Consider the following 16,886-nt stretch of genomic DNA (forward strand, 5'->3'; position numbering starts at 1 on the left):
CTAGTCTGAAACCTGACACGCTCTAAGTGTAAAATACATGGTGGATTTTGAAGACTTGAACCAAAGAAAATGTAAAGTGTCTCATCAATCATGTTTTACTAATCTCATGATGAAAGGACATCACGTATGTGAGAGAGTTAAATGCGCCGATGAAACCATTCGTGACATGTTGTTTTAGGCGTGGCTGGCTGTGCCTTTGCTCCATGTGGAGCTGACGGACCACCTCCTGTGGTCACCCTCACGACCACCGTGACGCTGGACACTGTCCAGGGCGACCTGTCTCCAGGCCGTCAGGGAGGGTGGGGCTTCCCTCAGAGGCCCCGGCTTCTCCCTCTCTCACCCTCAGCCTGTGCCCCCGACACTGTCTGGCTCTACTCACTGCGAGGGAGCTGCCTGCTGCCTCCCCGACCCCACCCGCCTGCACTGGGGTCTGAGAGTGCCTTGGTCCTCACTCAGCCTCCCTGGGCTTGAAGCTCTTCCTCCCAGCCCCCAGGGGAGGCCCTCCTATGACAGCCGGCACCCCGCAATCCATCTCCCCCGCCTGTCTCCCCTGAAGAGCCCCCAGCACCAGGGGCACAAACGGCCCCCAGAGTCTGATCTTACAGAGCCCAGCCGTTTCCTAGGCAGCCTGCCTCCCCACGCCCACTCCAAGAGACTCACTCTCCTGCTCAGAAGCCCTTCACTGGCTTCCCAGCTCACCAGAGGTCAGCCCAAAGGCCCCTCCACTGCCCACCAGGCCCAGGCTCCAGGCCTCCCCCTCGCCACCCCTTTCAGGCTGTTCCTGCTCACGAGGCTCTGGCTCCACAGTCTCCTTTGGGGAGACCTCAGTGCTCTCCAACCGTGGGGCCTCTGCACGGGCCAGTCCATCTGCCTGCCCATCCCACTGCTGGCTCCTTTGAGTCCTTGGGTTCTCAGCCTCCCCGGCTCCATTCAGGCACGGCCCTCCCCAACCAGCCTTTCTCGCCCACAGCCCTGCCTCGCTCCCTGAGCACTGAGTCTCTGGGTCATCCGCCCCTCACACAGAAGCTAGGAGAGGACACCGACCTCCGCCCTGGGAGGCCCCATGCTGCACTCCATGCCCAGGGCTCACCTCACTCCTATTTGGTAAAACAGCCCTGAGGTGCTGCATGTGGTGATGATTATCCGGAAGCGTGAGGCTTTCCAGATGTCTTCTCCGTCTCTGCAATATGGTTTGACGGCATCGATAACTATCTGGGGGCAAGGAGGTGTAGAGTTAGTTTACTCCTCCAATTATTAAGCACTTCTATAAACTGGACAGAATCACCAGGGCAAAAAGAACTCCAAAAGGGAACCTTGCCCTGGTACCACTTCTTAGTTACGTCTAAGTCATGATTTAAGGTTTTTTTCCTCAAAATATTTCATACTTCCTCATCAATTCAGTCCATGTTATATCAATTCTAGAGCCACAAATATAACACATAATCCTGTAGATCCTTCCCCAAAACAACTTTGTACATTTTCTATTCAGTTTGTTTGTTTATTTAGAGACGGAGTCTTGCTCTTGCTCTGTCACCCAGGCTGGAGTGCAATGGTGCAATCTCGGCTCACTGCAACCTCTGCCTCCCAGGTTCAAGCGATTCTCCTGCTTCAGCCTCCCAAGTAGCTGGGATTACCGGCGCATGCCACCACGCCCAGCCATTTTCAATGTCTTTTTTAAATGCAATATTTCAGGCTGGGCACAGTGGCTGAAGCCTGTAATCTCAGTACTTTGGAAGGCAGAGGCGGGTGGATCACTTGAGGTCAGCAGTTCGTGACCAGCCTGACCAACATGGTGAAACCCTGTCTCTACTAAAAATACAAAATTAGCTGGATGTGGTGGCACACACCTGTAATCCTAGGTACTTGGGAGGCTGAGGCAGGAGAATTGCTTGAACCCGGGAGGCGGAGCTTGCAGTTAGCCGAGATCAAACCACTGCACTCCAGCCTGGGCAACAAGAGCAAAAACTCTGTCTCAAACAAACAAACAAACAAAATAAAAGCAATACTTCACTCTATAACCAAACCAGCAACTTAAAGGGATACTTAAAACCAAAGCAGGCTGGGCGCGGTGGCTCATGCCTGTAATCCTAGCACTTTGGGAGGCCGAAGCAGGTGGATCACGAGGTCAGGAGATTGAGACCATCCTGGCTGACACGGTGAAACCCCATCTCTACTAAAAATACAAAAAATTAGCCGGGCACAGTGGCGGGTGCCTGTAGTCCCAGCTACTTGGGAGGCTGAGGCCAGAGAATGGCGTGAACCCGGGAGGCGGAGCTTGCAGTGAGCCAAGATCGCGCCACTGCACTCCAGCCTGGGCGACAGAGTCAGACTCCGTCTCAAAAAAAAAAAAAAACAACAACAAAACCACACCAAACCAACAAAACAAAACTACTTAAAAAGTAACAAGACCTTTGGGGATTAAATAAAAGAGGAATGTGATAATTTTACAATGCTACGAATGCCCACAATAGGTCTGATAACTCACACAGAGTGAGAATGTGATGAAATATTCAGCAATCAAGCTCTACCATTTAGCGGTGAGGGAGGGCCCACGGCAGAGCCATTTCTGAAACACAGCTTTCTGTGGCACCTCTCTGCCCACCCTCCTACCCTTGCCCTCCCCTGCCCACTTGGCATTTCCTACGTTCCAGGGAGGGGTTCTGATGCCCCCCTACTGCTTGCACCAAGGGCTCACCTCCTCGAACCTGCAGGTGGCATTCACCCGAACCATGGCGGCCGGCTGTAGCACCTTGCTCTCGTGCAGCCGCAGACACACGAGGTCAGCAGCACTGTTGGAGGGCGCACAGACTAAAATCCGACTGTCCGGCAAGGCAAAGTGTACCTTCAACAAAGACGCACAAGAGATCAAGGCTCAACATCCACACCGCAAGGTGGAAACCAGGCACCTAACCTCAACACAACACACAACAGACCAAGGCTCAACATCCACACTGCAAGGTGGAAACCAGGAGTCTAACCTCAACACGCACATTCGGGTGCAGGGACTCAGCTGCGTGGGCTCAGATGCCAGCCCCCAACACGCTGAGACCTGGGCCACGACTCTGCCTCATTACACTGCTGCCAAGGAGTGGGTTAGGTGGGAAGGTTCTCTGCACTCTCTAAGATTCTAAACCACCTTTCAGGGCAGAAACAGAGTTAGATTCATCTGCACATATCTGGCGTGTGGTACAATTGTGCGCTCAATACCTGTTTGCTAATTTGAATCCTGAATGACACTAAATGTAGATGGTCTTCGGCTTATGATGGTTTGACTTAACGCTTTTTTGACTATGATGGTGTGAAGGCCATCCCCAGTCAGTCTGCTCCTCATCTTACAAGGGATCATGCCTTGATGAACCTGAAACAGGCTTCCCAAATCCCATTACGATGGGTTTATTGGGTTGTAACCCCATCAAAAGTCAAGAAGCATCTGTAGACAATATTTTCATAAACTTAACTTCAATTACAAATGAAGATACCTAAAACTTCTGCAGAATGGTGGCTGTAGCTACTATAAGAGTAACTTCTTTTCTGCAGCAAAATTTCATGATTCAGATAAAATAGTTTACTAGGCTAAAAATGAGTTTCCTTCTAAACCTATGAAATAAGCTTTTAAATCCCTACATACCCACAAAAACAGACTTAACATTATGAAATAACTGGTATTTCTCAAACTCTTTCCAGCTGTCCGATTCTACAATCTAAACTCACACTTCCTGAAGACACGGACGACATGTGAACAGCAGCACAGAGCCGCAGCACCCGCGGCGCCGCTGTCCTTACCTGTAAAACAGCCTCTATTATTGTCACTGTCTTTCCAGTCCCAGGAGGTCCAAAGAGAATATATGGGAGGGGACGGCAGTCACCACTCAGAATCCTTTTAACTGCTAACTTCTGATTTTCATTTAGCACTGGATTGAAAAACTCCATCTTTCTTGCTTTAGGGGTCTGAATTTCATCTGCTGTATTCAAAGTGGAGAAAGTTTCAGTTAGATGCAAACAGCTCTCAACAGCTGTGGACACGTCCTCACCTAGGTGAGGCGTCAGCACGTCTGTGCAAAGGCTAAATCAGAGTCACAGACAGGGAGTAGCTCCAGTGTGACCATGGGTAAGATGCACACAGGGCATTCCCTTTAATAATCTGTCTGCATTTTTTTTTTTTCTTTTTTGAGACAGGGTCTGGCTCTGTCACCCAGGTTGGAGTACAGTGGCACAATCTCAGCTCACTGTAACCTCCACCTCCTGAGCTCAAGCGATCCTCCCACGTCAGCCTCCCGGGTAGCTAGGACCACAGGCACCCACCACCATACCTGGCTAATTTTTGTATTTTTTTTTTTTTTTTTGTATAGAGACAGGGTTTCGCCATGTTGTCCAGGTTGGTCTCGAACTCCTGAGCTCATGTGATCTGCCCACCTCAGCTTCCCAAGTGTTAGGATGACAGGTGTAAGCCCTGCACTCAACCTGTCTGTGCTTTTGTTAAAGAGGGTCAGGAGAACGAATGCAGCTTCTGAGAGGAAAATGACAGGCTGTCAACTGATTCTGTGGCTTTAGAGATCACACTCAAATATTAGAGACTGGATTAAAAAATGTCCACAACTGCAAAGAGTACCTGGAAAAAACAACCCAGAACCTAAAAGTCTTCTTAAAGTATCTAACCTAAAACACCAAGTCTCCAGTCAAGGTGGAGACGGCAGCCGCCTGTCACAGGCCACATGCCCCCTGACTGTTCTTCCTTCTGCATGAGAGCCCACTCCTCAAAGTCCCCGTTTTCCAGGCGAGAGTTTCACAGTTGCTCTTCTCCTTGCCCCTCACAGGCACATACCCCAATCGCTCATCTCTGCAGTAAAGGGCGCCAGAGCCGGCAGGTCCTTGTCACCAACACGCCTCTCCTTTGTTCCACGCTTAGCTTGGTCCGTCATTGTTTTCCTAGTCTAGAAATTATCAGGCAGAAAAATGTTTTAAAAAAACAGCTTGGTGTTTACACTGGCTTGGTTGAAAGAGCAAACGTCAACATCTAGTGTTCTACTTATTATATTTATTTAACAGCTCTTTGGATGGATCACAGGTCAGACCCTTTGAAAAATAAAGAAAAAACAAACTATCAGATAAAAAACTGCTAAAAAGGTTTATGCTTTTTTCTTTGAACTTGCTTTTAGAAATAAACTAAAATTTGTGATGAAACCAAAGCACAAGACTAAATTTTATTTTATTAATATCATCTTCCCTTGGTACATCCTACCTGCTTTCCAGGCTGGGCAGTGGGGGAACCTGCAGGGGACAGTCAAGGGTACAGCCCAGGGCTCTGGGTCTCACGGGCCTGGAGAGTGTGCAAAGAACCAGTGCTGCCTGTTGACGTCAGGCAAGATCCTGCACCAGGCCGGGCAGGGGCTCACACCTGTCATCCCACCACTGTGGGAGGCCAAGACAGGTGGATCACTTGAGCCCAGGAGTTCAAGATTAGCCTGGGCAACATGGTGAAACCCTGTTTCTAGCAAAAATACAAAAAAAAAAAAAAAAAAAAAAAAAATTAGCCAGGCATGGTGGTGCTCACCTGTGGTCCCAGCTACTTGGCAGGCTGAGGTGGGAGGATCACTTCAGCCCAGGAGGCGGGGCTGCAGTGAGTGGAGATTGCACAACCAACTCCAGCCTGGGTGACGGAGACCCCTCCAAATCATAAAAAAAAAAAAAAAAAAAAAAGGCTGCGCGTAGTGGCTCACGCCTATAATCCCAGCACTTTGGGAGGCTGAGGCGGGCAGATCACAAGGTCAAGAGATGGAGACCATTCTGGCAAACATGGTGAAACTCTGTCTTTACTAAAAATACAAACATTAGCTGGCCGTGGTGCCACCAGCTACTCGGGAGGCTGAGGCAGGAGAATAGCTTGAACCCGGGAGGCGGAGGTTGCAGTGAGCCAAGATCATGCCAGTGCACTCCAGCCTGGCGACAGAGTGAGACTCTGTCTCAAAAAAAAAAAAAAAAAAAGGATCCTGCACAAGAAATGGTTTTATGTGTGTTCCAATGTAAGTGGTATTTGTCCTGAATCAGTGGGATTTTCCATTTTTTTCATTACGATCTGTAATTCTTTGTTAAATAACTTCATTACTTTCATAGGATAGATTCTGGAATCTATAAAATTGAAAGTTCTGGGGCCAGGGGTAGTGGTTCACACCTATAATCTGAGCACTTCAGGAGGCTGAGGTGGGAGGACTGCTGGAGTCCAGGAGGTCAAGGTTGCAGTGAGCCATGATTGCGACACTGCACTGCAGTTAGGAGGACAGAGGAAGACTCTGTCTCAAAAAAAAAAAAAAGTTTCACATTAAAAAATTTACACACATTGCTAAGTTTTAGACTAAAACAGGCTTGTCCAACCAGTGGCCCATGGACTACATACAGCCTAGGATGGCTCTGAATGCAACCCAACACAAATTCATAAACTTTTTAAAACACTATGAAATTTTTTTGTGATTTTTTTTTTCAGCTCATCAGCTATCATTAGTGTTAGTGAATTTTATGGGTGGCCCAAGACAATTCTTCTTCCAACATAGCCCAGGGAAGCCAAAAGATTGGACACCCATGGTCTAGAAGATTACGCCTATATCCTCCTCCCACAACCATTGTGTTTTGCAGAGTGTGACTGACATACAATAAGTTGCACATATTTAAAGTGTGTGACTTGACAAGTCTGACATGTGCACATACCCATAAAACCATCAGCACAGTCGAGATGACAAATAGACCCGTCAGTCTCCAGAGCCGCCTTGTGCTGCAGCCCCTCCACTGGCACTGGTTGGCTCACGTGCTCTCGAACTTCATACTTCATATAAATGCACACAGTGTGATTCGCTGGAGAGCCACCTGTGTTGTTGTGTGTCAACAGTTTGCTCCTTGTATTGCTGAGTCACGTTCCATTGTACGAACACAATACAACTTGCTTATCCAGTCACCTGCTCACGGATACTGGGTGGTTTTGTTTTTGGTGATTAAAAACCCAGCTGCTGTGAACTTTGTATATGGGTCCTCATGTGGCCTTATGTCTTCATCTCTCTGGGGCACACGCCCAGAGAGAAATGGCTGGGTTGTATGGCAGGTGTGTGTCCAGCTTCTTACATCTTTTGCACAGTGGTGTGCCACTCCCCATTCCCACGGAGGGTACGTGCCAGCGGCCCCAGGTGCTCACCAACGCGCAGATGGCCCAACTCAATTTCTGGCCATTCTAGTAGGTGTTCAGTGGTACCTCGTTGTTGTTTAATTTGTGTTTCCCTAACAACTAATGATGTTGAACATCTTTCATGCGTTTATTACCATCTGTATGTATTCTTTGGTAAAGTGTTCAAGTGTTTGATCCATTACAAAAAATTGAGTTCTTAGGCAGTTTGTAGAGTACTTTCATATGTTTTCCGAATACAAGTTCTTGATCAGATGTGATTTGCAAACATTTTCTCTAGTCTGTCACTTTTCATTGTCTTACCAGTGTCTTTTTTTTTTTTTTTTTTTTTTTTTTTTTTTTTGAGACGGAGTCTCGCTCTGTCACCCAGGCTGGAGTGCAGTGGCGTGATCTTGACTCACTGCAAGCTCCGTCTCCCGGGTTCACGCCATTCTCCTGCCTCAGCCTCCCGAGTAGCTGGGACTACAGGCGCCCGCCACGACGCCCAGCTAATTTTTTGTATTTTTTTAGTAGAGACGGAGTTTCACCGTGTTAGCCAGATCACGATCTCCCGACCTCGTGATCCACCCGCCTCGGCCTCCCAAAGTGCTGGGATTACAGGCGTGAGCCACTGTGCCTGGCCTCTTTTGTTTTTTTTGAGACAGAGTTTTTTTATGTTGCCCAGGCTAGCCTGGAACTCCTGGGCTCAAGAGATCCTCCAGCCTCAGTCTCCTAGGTCACTGGGACTAAAAGTGTATGCCATTGTGCCTTACTTTCTAACAGTGTCTTTTCAGCGGCAAAATATTTAATGTCACTGAAGTCCAATTTATCAATTTCTCTGTAAGTCATGCTCTTAGTGTCACATATAAAAAATCCTTGCCCAAACAAAGGACGTGCAGATGTTCTTCTATGCTGTTTTCTAGATGTATAGTTTTAGGCTTTACATTTACGGCTATAAACCACAGAGTAAGTTAGTTTTTGTCTATGCTGTGAGGTATGGATCCAGGTTCATGTTTTTGCATGTGTCCTGCATTTACAGATCATTTTAGGTAAAACAGGCAACTTGATAATATGGGATCTTCTGACCCAAGAGATACAAATAGTATCTCTCTCCATTTATTTACGTCTTTTGTCAGATGTATCCCGAATGTTTAAAACATTTAGGTGCTACTTAAAAAAAAAAAAATTTCAGGCCTGGCATGGTGGCTCACGCCTGTAATCCCAGCACTTTGGGAGGCTGAAGCAGGCGGATCATGAGGTCAGGAGTTCAAGACCAGCCTGATCAACATGGTGAAACCTGGTCTCCACTAAAAATACAAAAATTAGCAGGGTGTGGTGGCACGCACCTATAATCCCAGCTACTCAGGAGGCCAAGGCAGGAGAACTGCTTGAATCTGGGAGGCGGAGGTTGCAGTGGGCCGAGATCCGCCACTGCACTCTGGCCTGGGCAACAGAGCAAGACTCTGTCTCAAAACAAACAAACAAAAAACCAAAAAACAATTTCTGAGTGTTTACTGGAAATATATATACAACTTATTTTTCTACACTAATCTTGTATCTTGCAAAATCACTTATTAGTTCTAACAGCTTCATTTTAGATTCCATCAGATTTTTTTTATTTTTTCTTTTCTTTTCTTTTCTTTTTTTTTTGAGACAGAGTTTCACTTTACCACTCAGGCTGGAGTGTAGTGGTACAATCCCAGCTCACTGCAGCCTCGACCTCCCAGGCTCAAGGGATCCTTCTGCCTCAGCCTCCTGAGTAGCTAGGACTACAGGTGTGTGCCACCACGCCCAGCTAATTTTTAAACTTTTTAAAAATAGAGTCTTGCATGTTGCCCAGGCTGTTCTCAGTGATTTTCCCATCTCAGCCTCCCAAAGTGTTGGGATTACCGGCATGAGTCACCACACTCGGCCTCCGTCAGACTTTCTACAGGATGTGGATGTCTGTTCTTTCTGCTTAATTGCCTGTCTACAATGCACAATGCTGGGCAGAAATGCTGAGTAAACATGCCCGGATCCTGATCTTACAAGCAAAGAACATTTAGTTATCACTAAGTAGGTTTTTGTAGGTAAAAGAGATTTCCTTTTATTTCTAGTTTGCTGAATTTTGATCAGGAATGGATGCTGGATCTTGTCAGATGCTTTTTCCAAGTCTACTGCCATGATTATATGGTTTTTCCTTTTCAGTTTGTTAATATGGTATATTACACATTGATTTTTGGAATGTTAAGCCATTCCTGGGATGAACCCTCTTGGTCTCATACATGTGTCATATACATATATAGATACATGTATACATATAAAAATATGTGTATATAAAATATATATGTGCATATAAAAAATACGTATATTCGTAAGTATATATGTATATATATAAAATATATATGTGTATATACATATTTTTTGAGACAAGAGTCTTGCTCTGTCACCCAGGCTGGAGTGCAGTGGCATGATCTCGGCTCACTGCAATTTCCACCTCCTGGTTTCAAGCGATTCTCCTGCCTCAGTCTCCTGAGTAGCTAGGTCTACAAGCACATGCCACCACACCCAGCTAATTTTTTTCTGAGACGGAGTCTTGCTGTATTCTATTGCCCACGCTGGAGTGCAGTGGCGCGATCTCGGCTCACTACAGCCTCCGCCTCTGTTCCATTTTAGATAGTTTCTCTTGCTCCGTCTTCAAGTTCACTAATTTTTCCTTCTGCATTGTGTAGTCTGCTGATAATTCTGTCCAATATATTTTTCATTTTAGGCAATGAATTTTTCATTCCTAGAAAATTGTCTTTTATATATCTTTCGTGTCTCCACTTAACCTGCTCATGTATTCTACTTTCTTGAACACATGGAACATATTTATAACTGTTTTAATGTCCTCGTCTGCTAATTCCACCATGTTATTTTGGGGGGGTTGGTTCCAATTGACTAAATTTTCTCCTTTCGGGTTACATTTTTCACTTTTTCATTTTGTAACCAGATGTCAGTGTCCATTTTATACCTTGCTGGGTGCTGAATAATTTTATATTCCTATAAATATTCTTAAACTTTGTTCTGGGATGTAATCCAATTATTTGGGAACAGCTTGCTTCTTTTGAGGCTATCATACTTTGTCAGTCTGGGCCGGAGCAGCCTTCAGTCAAGGGCTGGACTTTCTACACTCCGGAGACAACACCCTCCCATGGATTCTACATGTGAATTACGAGGTTTTTCTTCTCTGGCTATGGGCACAGCCATTTCTGGCACTGTGTCAACTTTAAGGATTGTTCTTGCTGCTCTTTCCAGCTGGTTCTTTTCCAGGCCTGGGTATTTTACTCACATCATGCACCGATCAATGCTCAGCTGAAAACTCAAGAAGGAATCTCTGTAGGTCCCCAGATGCTCTCTGTCCCCTGCCCTCTCCCCAGCACTCTACTCTGTCAGCTTTAACCCCCTTGTCCTCCCCACCCTTCCAAATGCTGTCTCTGTACTCAGATAGGTCACTGGGCTCTGCCTGGGCTCCCTCTTGGTGCTCTCTGGCCTAGACACTCTCGGAAGGCTGTGAGTTGGGAAAACCATGAGGTCACCTCATTTGTTTCCTCTCTCAGGAATCCCTGTCCTATGATAGCTGATGTTAATGTATGAAATTGTTGTTCCATATAGTTTGTCTGATTTTTTATTATTTCAGGAAGGAAGATAAATCTGGTCCCTGAAATTCTAACTTGGTTGACATATGAAATATTCTTGAGTTTATTTTCAATCTAGTTAATCCATAAGAAGATAATGTTTCACATTTTAAAATCTATAGTCAATTAGGAATGTGCCCACCTAAATAGTAACACCTCCCCGATCTCACACACCATCTGCACCACAGACTCTCCCTGAGAATCAGGCAGTAGAATGAACCAGTAATGAGGTGATGACGGAGAAGAAAAGCACTGTCCAAGGAAGACTCTTTTCTATTTGCAGAACAAAAAAAGAGATCAACTATAAAATACGCCACAGATGACTTTCAAGGATAACCTCCTGCTGCTTCATTTGTCATGTTTTCCATGACTGTGTACGCATTCTCAACCTATCATTTTCGCATTTTGTGGGAGGAACTATAAAATGGTAAGCATTTTTGAATATTAGATATAATTTAAAAATTCATGTTATACATTGAAAACATGCTCATAAAACCAAATTTGAATAGCACAAAATAAGTTGTAAGCTCCACCATGACATAGATGATTTTCTTGTTACTGGAAATACGAAGATAAATAAAACCATTTCTACTGTATTCACAAAAATATACTGAGAGGCCAGGACAATACCTGGCATGTAATAGGCACTATATTACTATTTATGGAGTGACTGGATTATAGAAGCTTTTTTTTTTTTTTTGAGATAGAGTTTCGCTCCTGTTGCCCAGGCTGGAGTGTAGTGGCTCAGTCTTGGCTCACTGCAATCTTTGCCTCCTGGGTTTAAGCGATTCTCGTGCCTCAGCCTCCCGAGTAGGATTACAGGTGTACACCATCACACCCAGCTAATTTTTTGGATTTTTAGTAGAGATGGGGTTTCACCATCTTGGCCAGGCTGGTCTTGAACTCCTGATCTCATGATCTGCCCGCCTTGGCCTCCCAAAGTGCTGGGATTATAGGCGTGAGCCACTGCGACCGGCCTAGAAGTTTTTATAAAATATCTTTGCAACATTCACAAAGTTTGCAAATGTTAACAATCTGTGGGGTGTGTATCCTTCCAGACATTTTCCATGCATACACAATCACATAAATGTACCTAAGTGTACACATAAACCATACAATTTAAAAATAAAACTCTAAGGCTAGGTGTGGTGGCTCACGCCTGTAATTCCAGCACTTTGGGAGGCCAAGGAGGGTGGATCAAAAGATCAGGAGATTGAGACCAGTGTGACCAATATGGTGAAACCCTGTCTCTACTAAAAATACAAAAATCAGCTGGGTGTGGTGGCACACGCCTGTAGTCCCAGCTACTCGGGAGACTGAGACAGGAGAATCATTTGAATCCAGGAGGCAGAGGTTGCAGTGAGCCGAGACTGCACCACTGCACTCCAGCCTGGGTGACAGAGAGAGACTCTGTCTCAAAAAAAAAGAAAGAAAAGAAAAAAGAAAAAGAAAAAACCCAACTCTAAGGTCATATAAACATCTGTACTTTGCTTCCCCTATTTAATATATTATAGCCATCTTAGCCCTTGCATATAAACTTTACACTAAATCTATTTTTGAATATTTTAGTTCACTTTATTTTAACTGCAATTTAGAGTTATTTGTGAACCACACTGCTCTAATACTCCAGTCAACTGAGCGCTAATACTCCAAGAAGGAAATGCCCACCCCCTGTGTAGACAGTCACATCGCCGAGCCACCCCTGTGTAGAGACAGCCACGCTGCTGAGCCACCCCTGTGTAGAGACAGCCACGCCGCTGAGCCACTCCCTGGGTAGAGACAGCCACACCGCTGAGCCATCCCCTGGGTAGAGACAGCCACGCTGCTGAGCCACCCCCTGTGTAGAGACAGCCACGTTGCTGAGCACTACCTTTTTGCCGGTGGACTGTCCATTGCTTTTGGTGTCTTGTGCATGGTTCCAATTTCCCGTCACTTGTGGAGACTGTAAAATAACTTCTTCTGGAAACAACACTTTTAAAACAAAAAATGGTAAGAGCATAGGTATAACTAAAAAGCTAAAAAAAATTAATAGAGGTTGTTTATGGCTGACCCTAAAGTAATTAATGTTCTATTCCTTTCCTTTCTTAACCTGCCTGTTATACTGTTTCTAAATTATAGCATTATTAGTACTGCATATTCTTCACAACAAAGCCATTTACTTGCCCATCTGTAAAAACAAAAATGAATTACATTTATGAAGGGAAAAGCGAGCAAGATAAATTTATTTTCAGTTATTTAAGCATGCTATTATTAGTTATTCACTAAGTTGAAATAGTAAGAAAACACCAACACTTGATAGAAAATTAAAAACATGAATATAACAAAGTTTTACTTCTAATATTATGACTGAAGAGACTATTTTACACAAAATTTTACATGAAGCCTATAAAAATACTCTGTGAAGATGTAACACTATCATTCTATAAAAATAATACCTTTTACACCTAAGTGGATGACTTGTTCAAGTGCAAAGTGACACCGTCTGCTTGTGGTCCTGCAGGAAAGAAAACCACATAAAATAACCTTACATTCAGAAATATTAAGGCTGGCATAAGGTAATGAAAATTTTATGATACGATCTTTAAGTCAATACAAAAAAATCACAGCAACAATCCAACAATCAATGAAATAGAGAACAGAAAAACACTAGAGAGGATGGGCGCACGGTGGCTCACACGTGTAATCCCAGCACTTTGGGAGGCCGAGGTGGGTGGATCACCTGAGGTCAGGAGTTTGAGACCAGCCTGGCCAACATGGTGAAACCCTGCCTCTACTAAAAATACAAAAATTAGCCGGGCGTGGTGGTGGTGCACACCTATAATCCCAGCTACTCAGGAGGCTGAGGCATGAGAATCATTTGAACCTGGGAGGCAGAGGTTGCAGTGAGCTGAGATGGCACCACTGCACTCCAGCCTGGGTGACAGAGTGAGACTGTTTAAAAAAAATTTTGTAAAAACCACTAGAGAATACCAAAGAAGCAAAAACAAAAAAACAAAAACACAAAACAAAAAAAAAGCATGGGACAAAATCCCACACCCATTCTTTCTTTCTTTCTTTTTTTTTTTTTAAAGAGACTCTGCTCTGTTGCCTAGGCTGGAGTGCAGTGGCACAGTCAGAGCTCATTGAAGCCTCAAATTCCTGGGCCCATGTGATCCTCCCACCTCAGCCTCTCAAAGTGCTGGGACTACCGGTGTGAGCCACCACACTTGGCCCCATATCCATTCTTGATTAAAAACTCACTAAAATAAGAATCTATCTTCTCAACCTGATAGAGGGCCACTATGGAACCTACCACCTATGCTGTACTAACTCGCTCAGGACTGACAGCCCTGCCCATAAGACCAGGGACGAAGCCAGCCTCAACCTGATAGAGGGCCACTACGGAACCTACCACCTATGCTGTACTAACTCGCTCAGGACTGACAGCCCTCCCCTAAGACCAGGGATGAAGCCAGTGCAGCACTTGTCACCACTTCTATTCCACACTGGCATACAAGTTCCAACCAGCGCAGGAAGGCAAGGAAAACAAATACACAGCATCCAAATAAGAGAAGAAGAAGTAAAACTGTTTTTGGTTTTTTTTTTTTTTTTTTTAGATGGAGGCTTACTCTGTCGCCCAGGCTGGAATGCAGTAGTGTGATCTTGGCTCACTGCAACCTCCGCCTCCTGGGTTCAAGCGATACTCCTGCCTCAGCCTCCCAAGTAGCTGGGATTACAGGTGCCCACGACCAGGCCCAGCTGATTTTTTGTATTTTTAGTAGAGATGGGGTTTCCCCATGTGGGCCAGACTGGTCTCAAACTCCTGACCTCAGGTGATCCGCCTGCCTTAGCCTCCCACCGTGCTGGGATTACAGGCATGAACCACTGCACCCAACCTAAAACTGTCATTCTTTGAGTGAATGATTGTATATGTAGAAAATCCTATAGACTCTATGAAAAGCTACTGGAGCTATTCAGTTTAGGAGACTTGCAAGATACCAGGTAAACATACAAAAATCAATTGCTTTTTATAAATACTAGAAACAAGCAATTAGAAATTTAAGTTAAATTTACTGTTTATAATAGCCATTTAAAAATTTTAAATAGGTATAACTCTGACTAAAGATATATAAAACCTATACACTGAAAAGTATAAAATATTGCTAAAAGAAATGAAAACAGATGCAAATAAATGGAGAGACATACCATTTTCAAGGGCTGGAGGACTCATTATTATTAAGATTTCAATTCTCCAATTCTCCCTTAAACTGACCTATAGGTTCAATGTAATCCCAATCAAAATCCCAACAGGCTTTCTGTAGAAACTGATATGACCTAAAATCCATGTAAGAATAAAGACCTAGAATAGCCAGACAACCTTGAAAAGGAACAAAGTTGGAGGCTTGATACAACCTGATTTTGAGACTTGTCATAAAGGCACATATCATACACTATGTTTGTGTCCCCCCAGCTTCATATGGTGACACTTCATCCCCAGTGTGATGTTATTGGGTATGAGGAGTTGAGGCCTTTGGCAAGTGATTAGGTCATGAGGGTGGAGCCTCATGAATGGAATTAGTGCCCTTACACAAGGGAGTACAGAGAGCTCTCTCATCCCTTCTGCTGCGTGAGGACACAGGGAAAAGACAGCCGCCTACGAACCAGGAAGCAGTCTCACTAGGACACTGACCCTGCTGGTGCCTTGACTTTGGGCTTCCCGACCTCCAGAGCATGAGAAATATATTTCTGTTGTTTATAAGCCACCCCATCTATGGTGCTATGCTAATGCAGACTGAGTGTACTAAGACAGACAGTAAGACCCTGTAATGTTGGTGTCAAGACAGACAAGTGTACCAATGGAACACAACAGAGAGTCTTCAGAAACAGATCAACAAATATTTGGTCAACTGATTTTTTTTTTTTTTTAACAAAGGTACAATAGTAATTCATTGGAGAAAGGGCAGTTTTTTCATCAAATAATGCTTGGACAACTGGATGTTCATTCCACCCTCCAATTTCCATTCATACCCCACATATAATTTGCAAAGCTTAATGAGATAGATCATAATCCTAAATGTACAGGTTAAAGCTGCCAAGTTTCTAAAAGAAAACAGGATAAAATCTTTGAGATCCAAATTAGTTAAAGATTTCTGAGATGCGTCACTAAAACATCTGTGAAAGAAAACATTCATAAACTGGACTTCACCAAAATTAACAATTTCTGCTTTTCAAAAGGCACTATAAAAACAATGAAAATACAAGCTGTAGTCTGAGGAAATATTTGCACAGACACATATCTGATAAAGCACTGTACTGAAACTATACAAACACCTCTGCAAACTCAATCACGAGAAAACTATTTTTTAAAATGGGCCCAAAGACTTGAGGAAAGACTTCAACAAATATTTTGTACAAATGGCAAAAAAGCACATAAAAAGATGTTCAGCGGCTGGGTGTGGTGGCCCACACCTGTAATCCCAGCACTTTGGGAGGCTGAGGTGGGTGGATCACGAGGTCAGGAGATTGAGACCATCCTGGCTAACACAGTGAAACACCATCTCTACTAAAAATACAAAAAAAAAAAAAAAAAAAAAACATTAGCCAGGTGTGGTGGTGGGCACCTGTAGCCCCAGCTACTCGGGAGACTGAGGCAGGAGAATGGTGTGAACCTGGAAGGCGGAGCTTGCAGTGAGCCGAGATCGCGCCACTGCACTCCAGCCTGGGCAACAGAGCGAGACTCCGTCTCAAAAAAAAAAAAAAAAAAAGAGAAGAAAAGATGTTCAGCATCATTAGTCATTAGAAAAATACAAATTATATCCACAACGAGATATCCCTTCACACTGTGAATATCAGCTCTGTTCCAGAGTCAAAACAGGTCAAGGAGTCCAGGCCTGGATGTCGGCTGCAGTCTCTCTGGCTGCCATGATGGAGGCTGTGTGCCTTCTACCAGCGCTGCTGCTCCCTGTGGCCCCAGTCAACCCTCACACTTCATCCAACACAGCTGCCCCTTCCTTCCCATTCCTGGGCCTTCTCATGGCACTCACATGCTGGGGTCTCTCATCTTGCACAGCAAACAAAAAGTACCCCCTCCTGGGCCTCCTGTATCT

The 16,886-nt window shown here is 44.7% G+C and overlaps 1 protein-coding gene across 3 annotated transcripts in view; it reads right to left on the reverse strand.

Annotated features, from left to right (window-relative positions):
* The window catches only part of MOV10L1 (Mov10 like RISC complex RNA helicase 1), a 72,035-nt gene that overhangs the window by 14,379 nt on the left and 40,770 nt on the right, over window positions 1–16,886 (reverse strand). For all 3 annotated transcript variants that reach the window (XM_030815320.1, XM_030815319.1, XM_030815318.1), the window contains exons 14-19: window positions 13,236–13,294; window positions 12,671–12,771; window positions 4,823–4,931; window positions 3,784–3,962; window positions 2,696–2,842; window positions 1,091–1,212 (exon numbers count right to left, since the gene is read on the reverse strand). In XM_030815320.1, the coding sequence (XP_030671180.1) occupies window positions 1,091–1,212; window positions 2,696–2,842; window positions 3,784–3,962; window positions 4,823–4,931; window positions 12,671–12,771; window positions 13,236–13,294 (717 nt within the window). The remainder of the gene's footprint in view (window positions 1–1,090; window positions 1,213–2,695; window positions 2,843–3,783; window positions 3,963–4,822; window positions 4,932–12,670; window positions 12,772–13,235; window positions 13,295–16,886) is intronic.

This window comes from Nomascus leucogenys, chromosome 7b, assembly GCF_006542625.1.
Source record: "Nomascus leucogenys isolate Asia chromosome 7b, Asia_NLE_v1, whole genome shotgun sequence".
Classification (NCBI taxonomy): Eukaryota; Metazoa; Chordata; class Mammalia; order Primates; family Hylobatidae; genus Nomascus; species Nomascus leucogenys.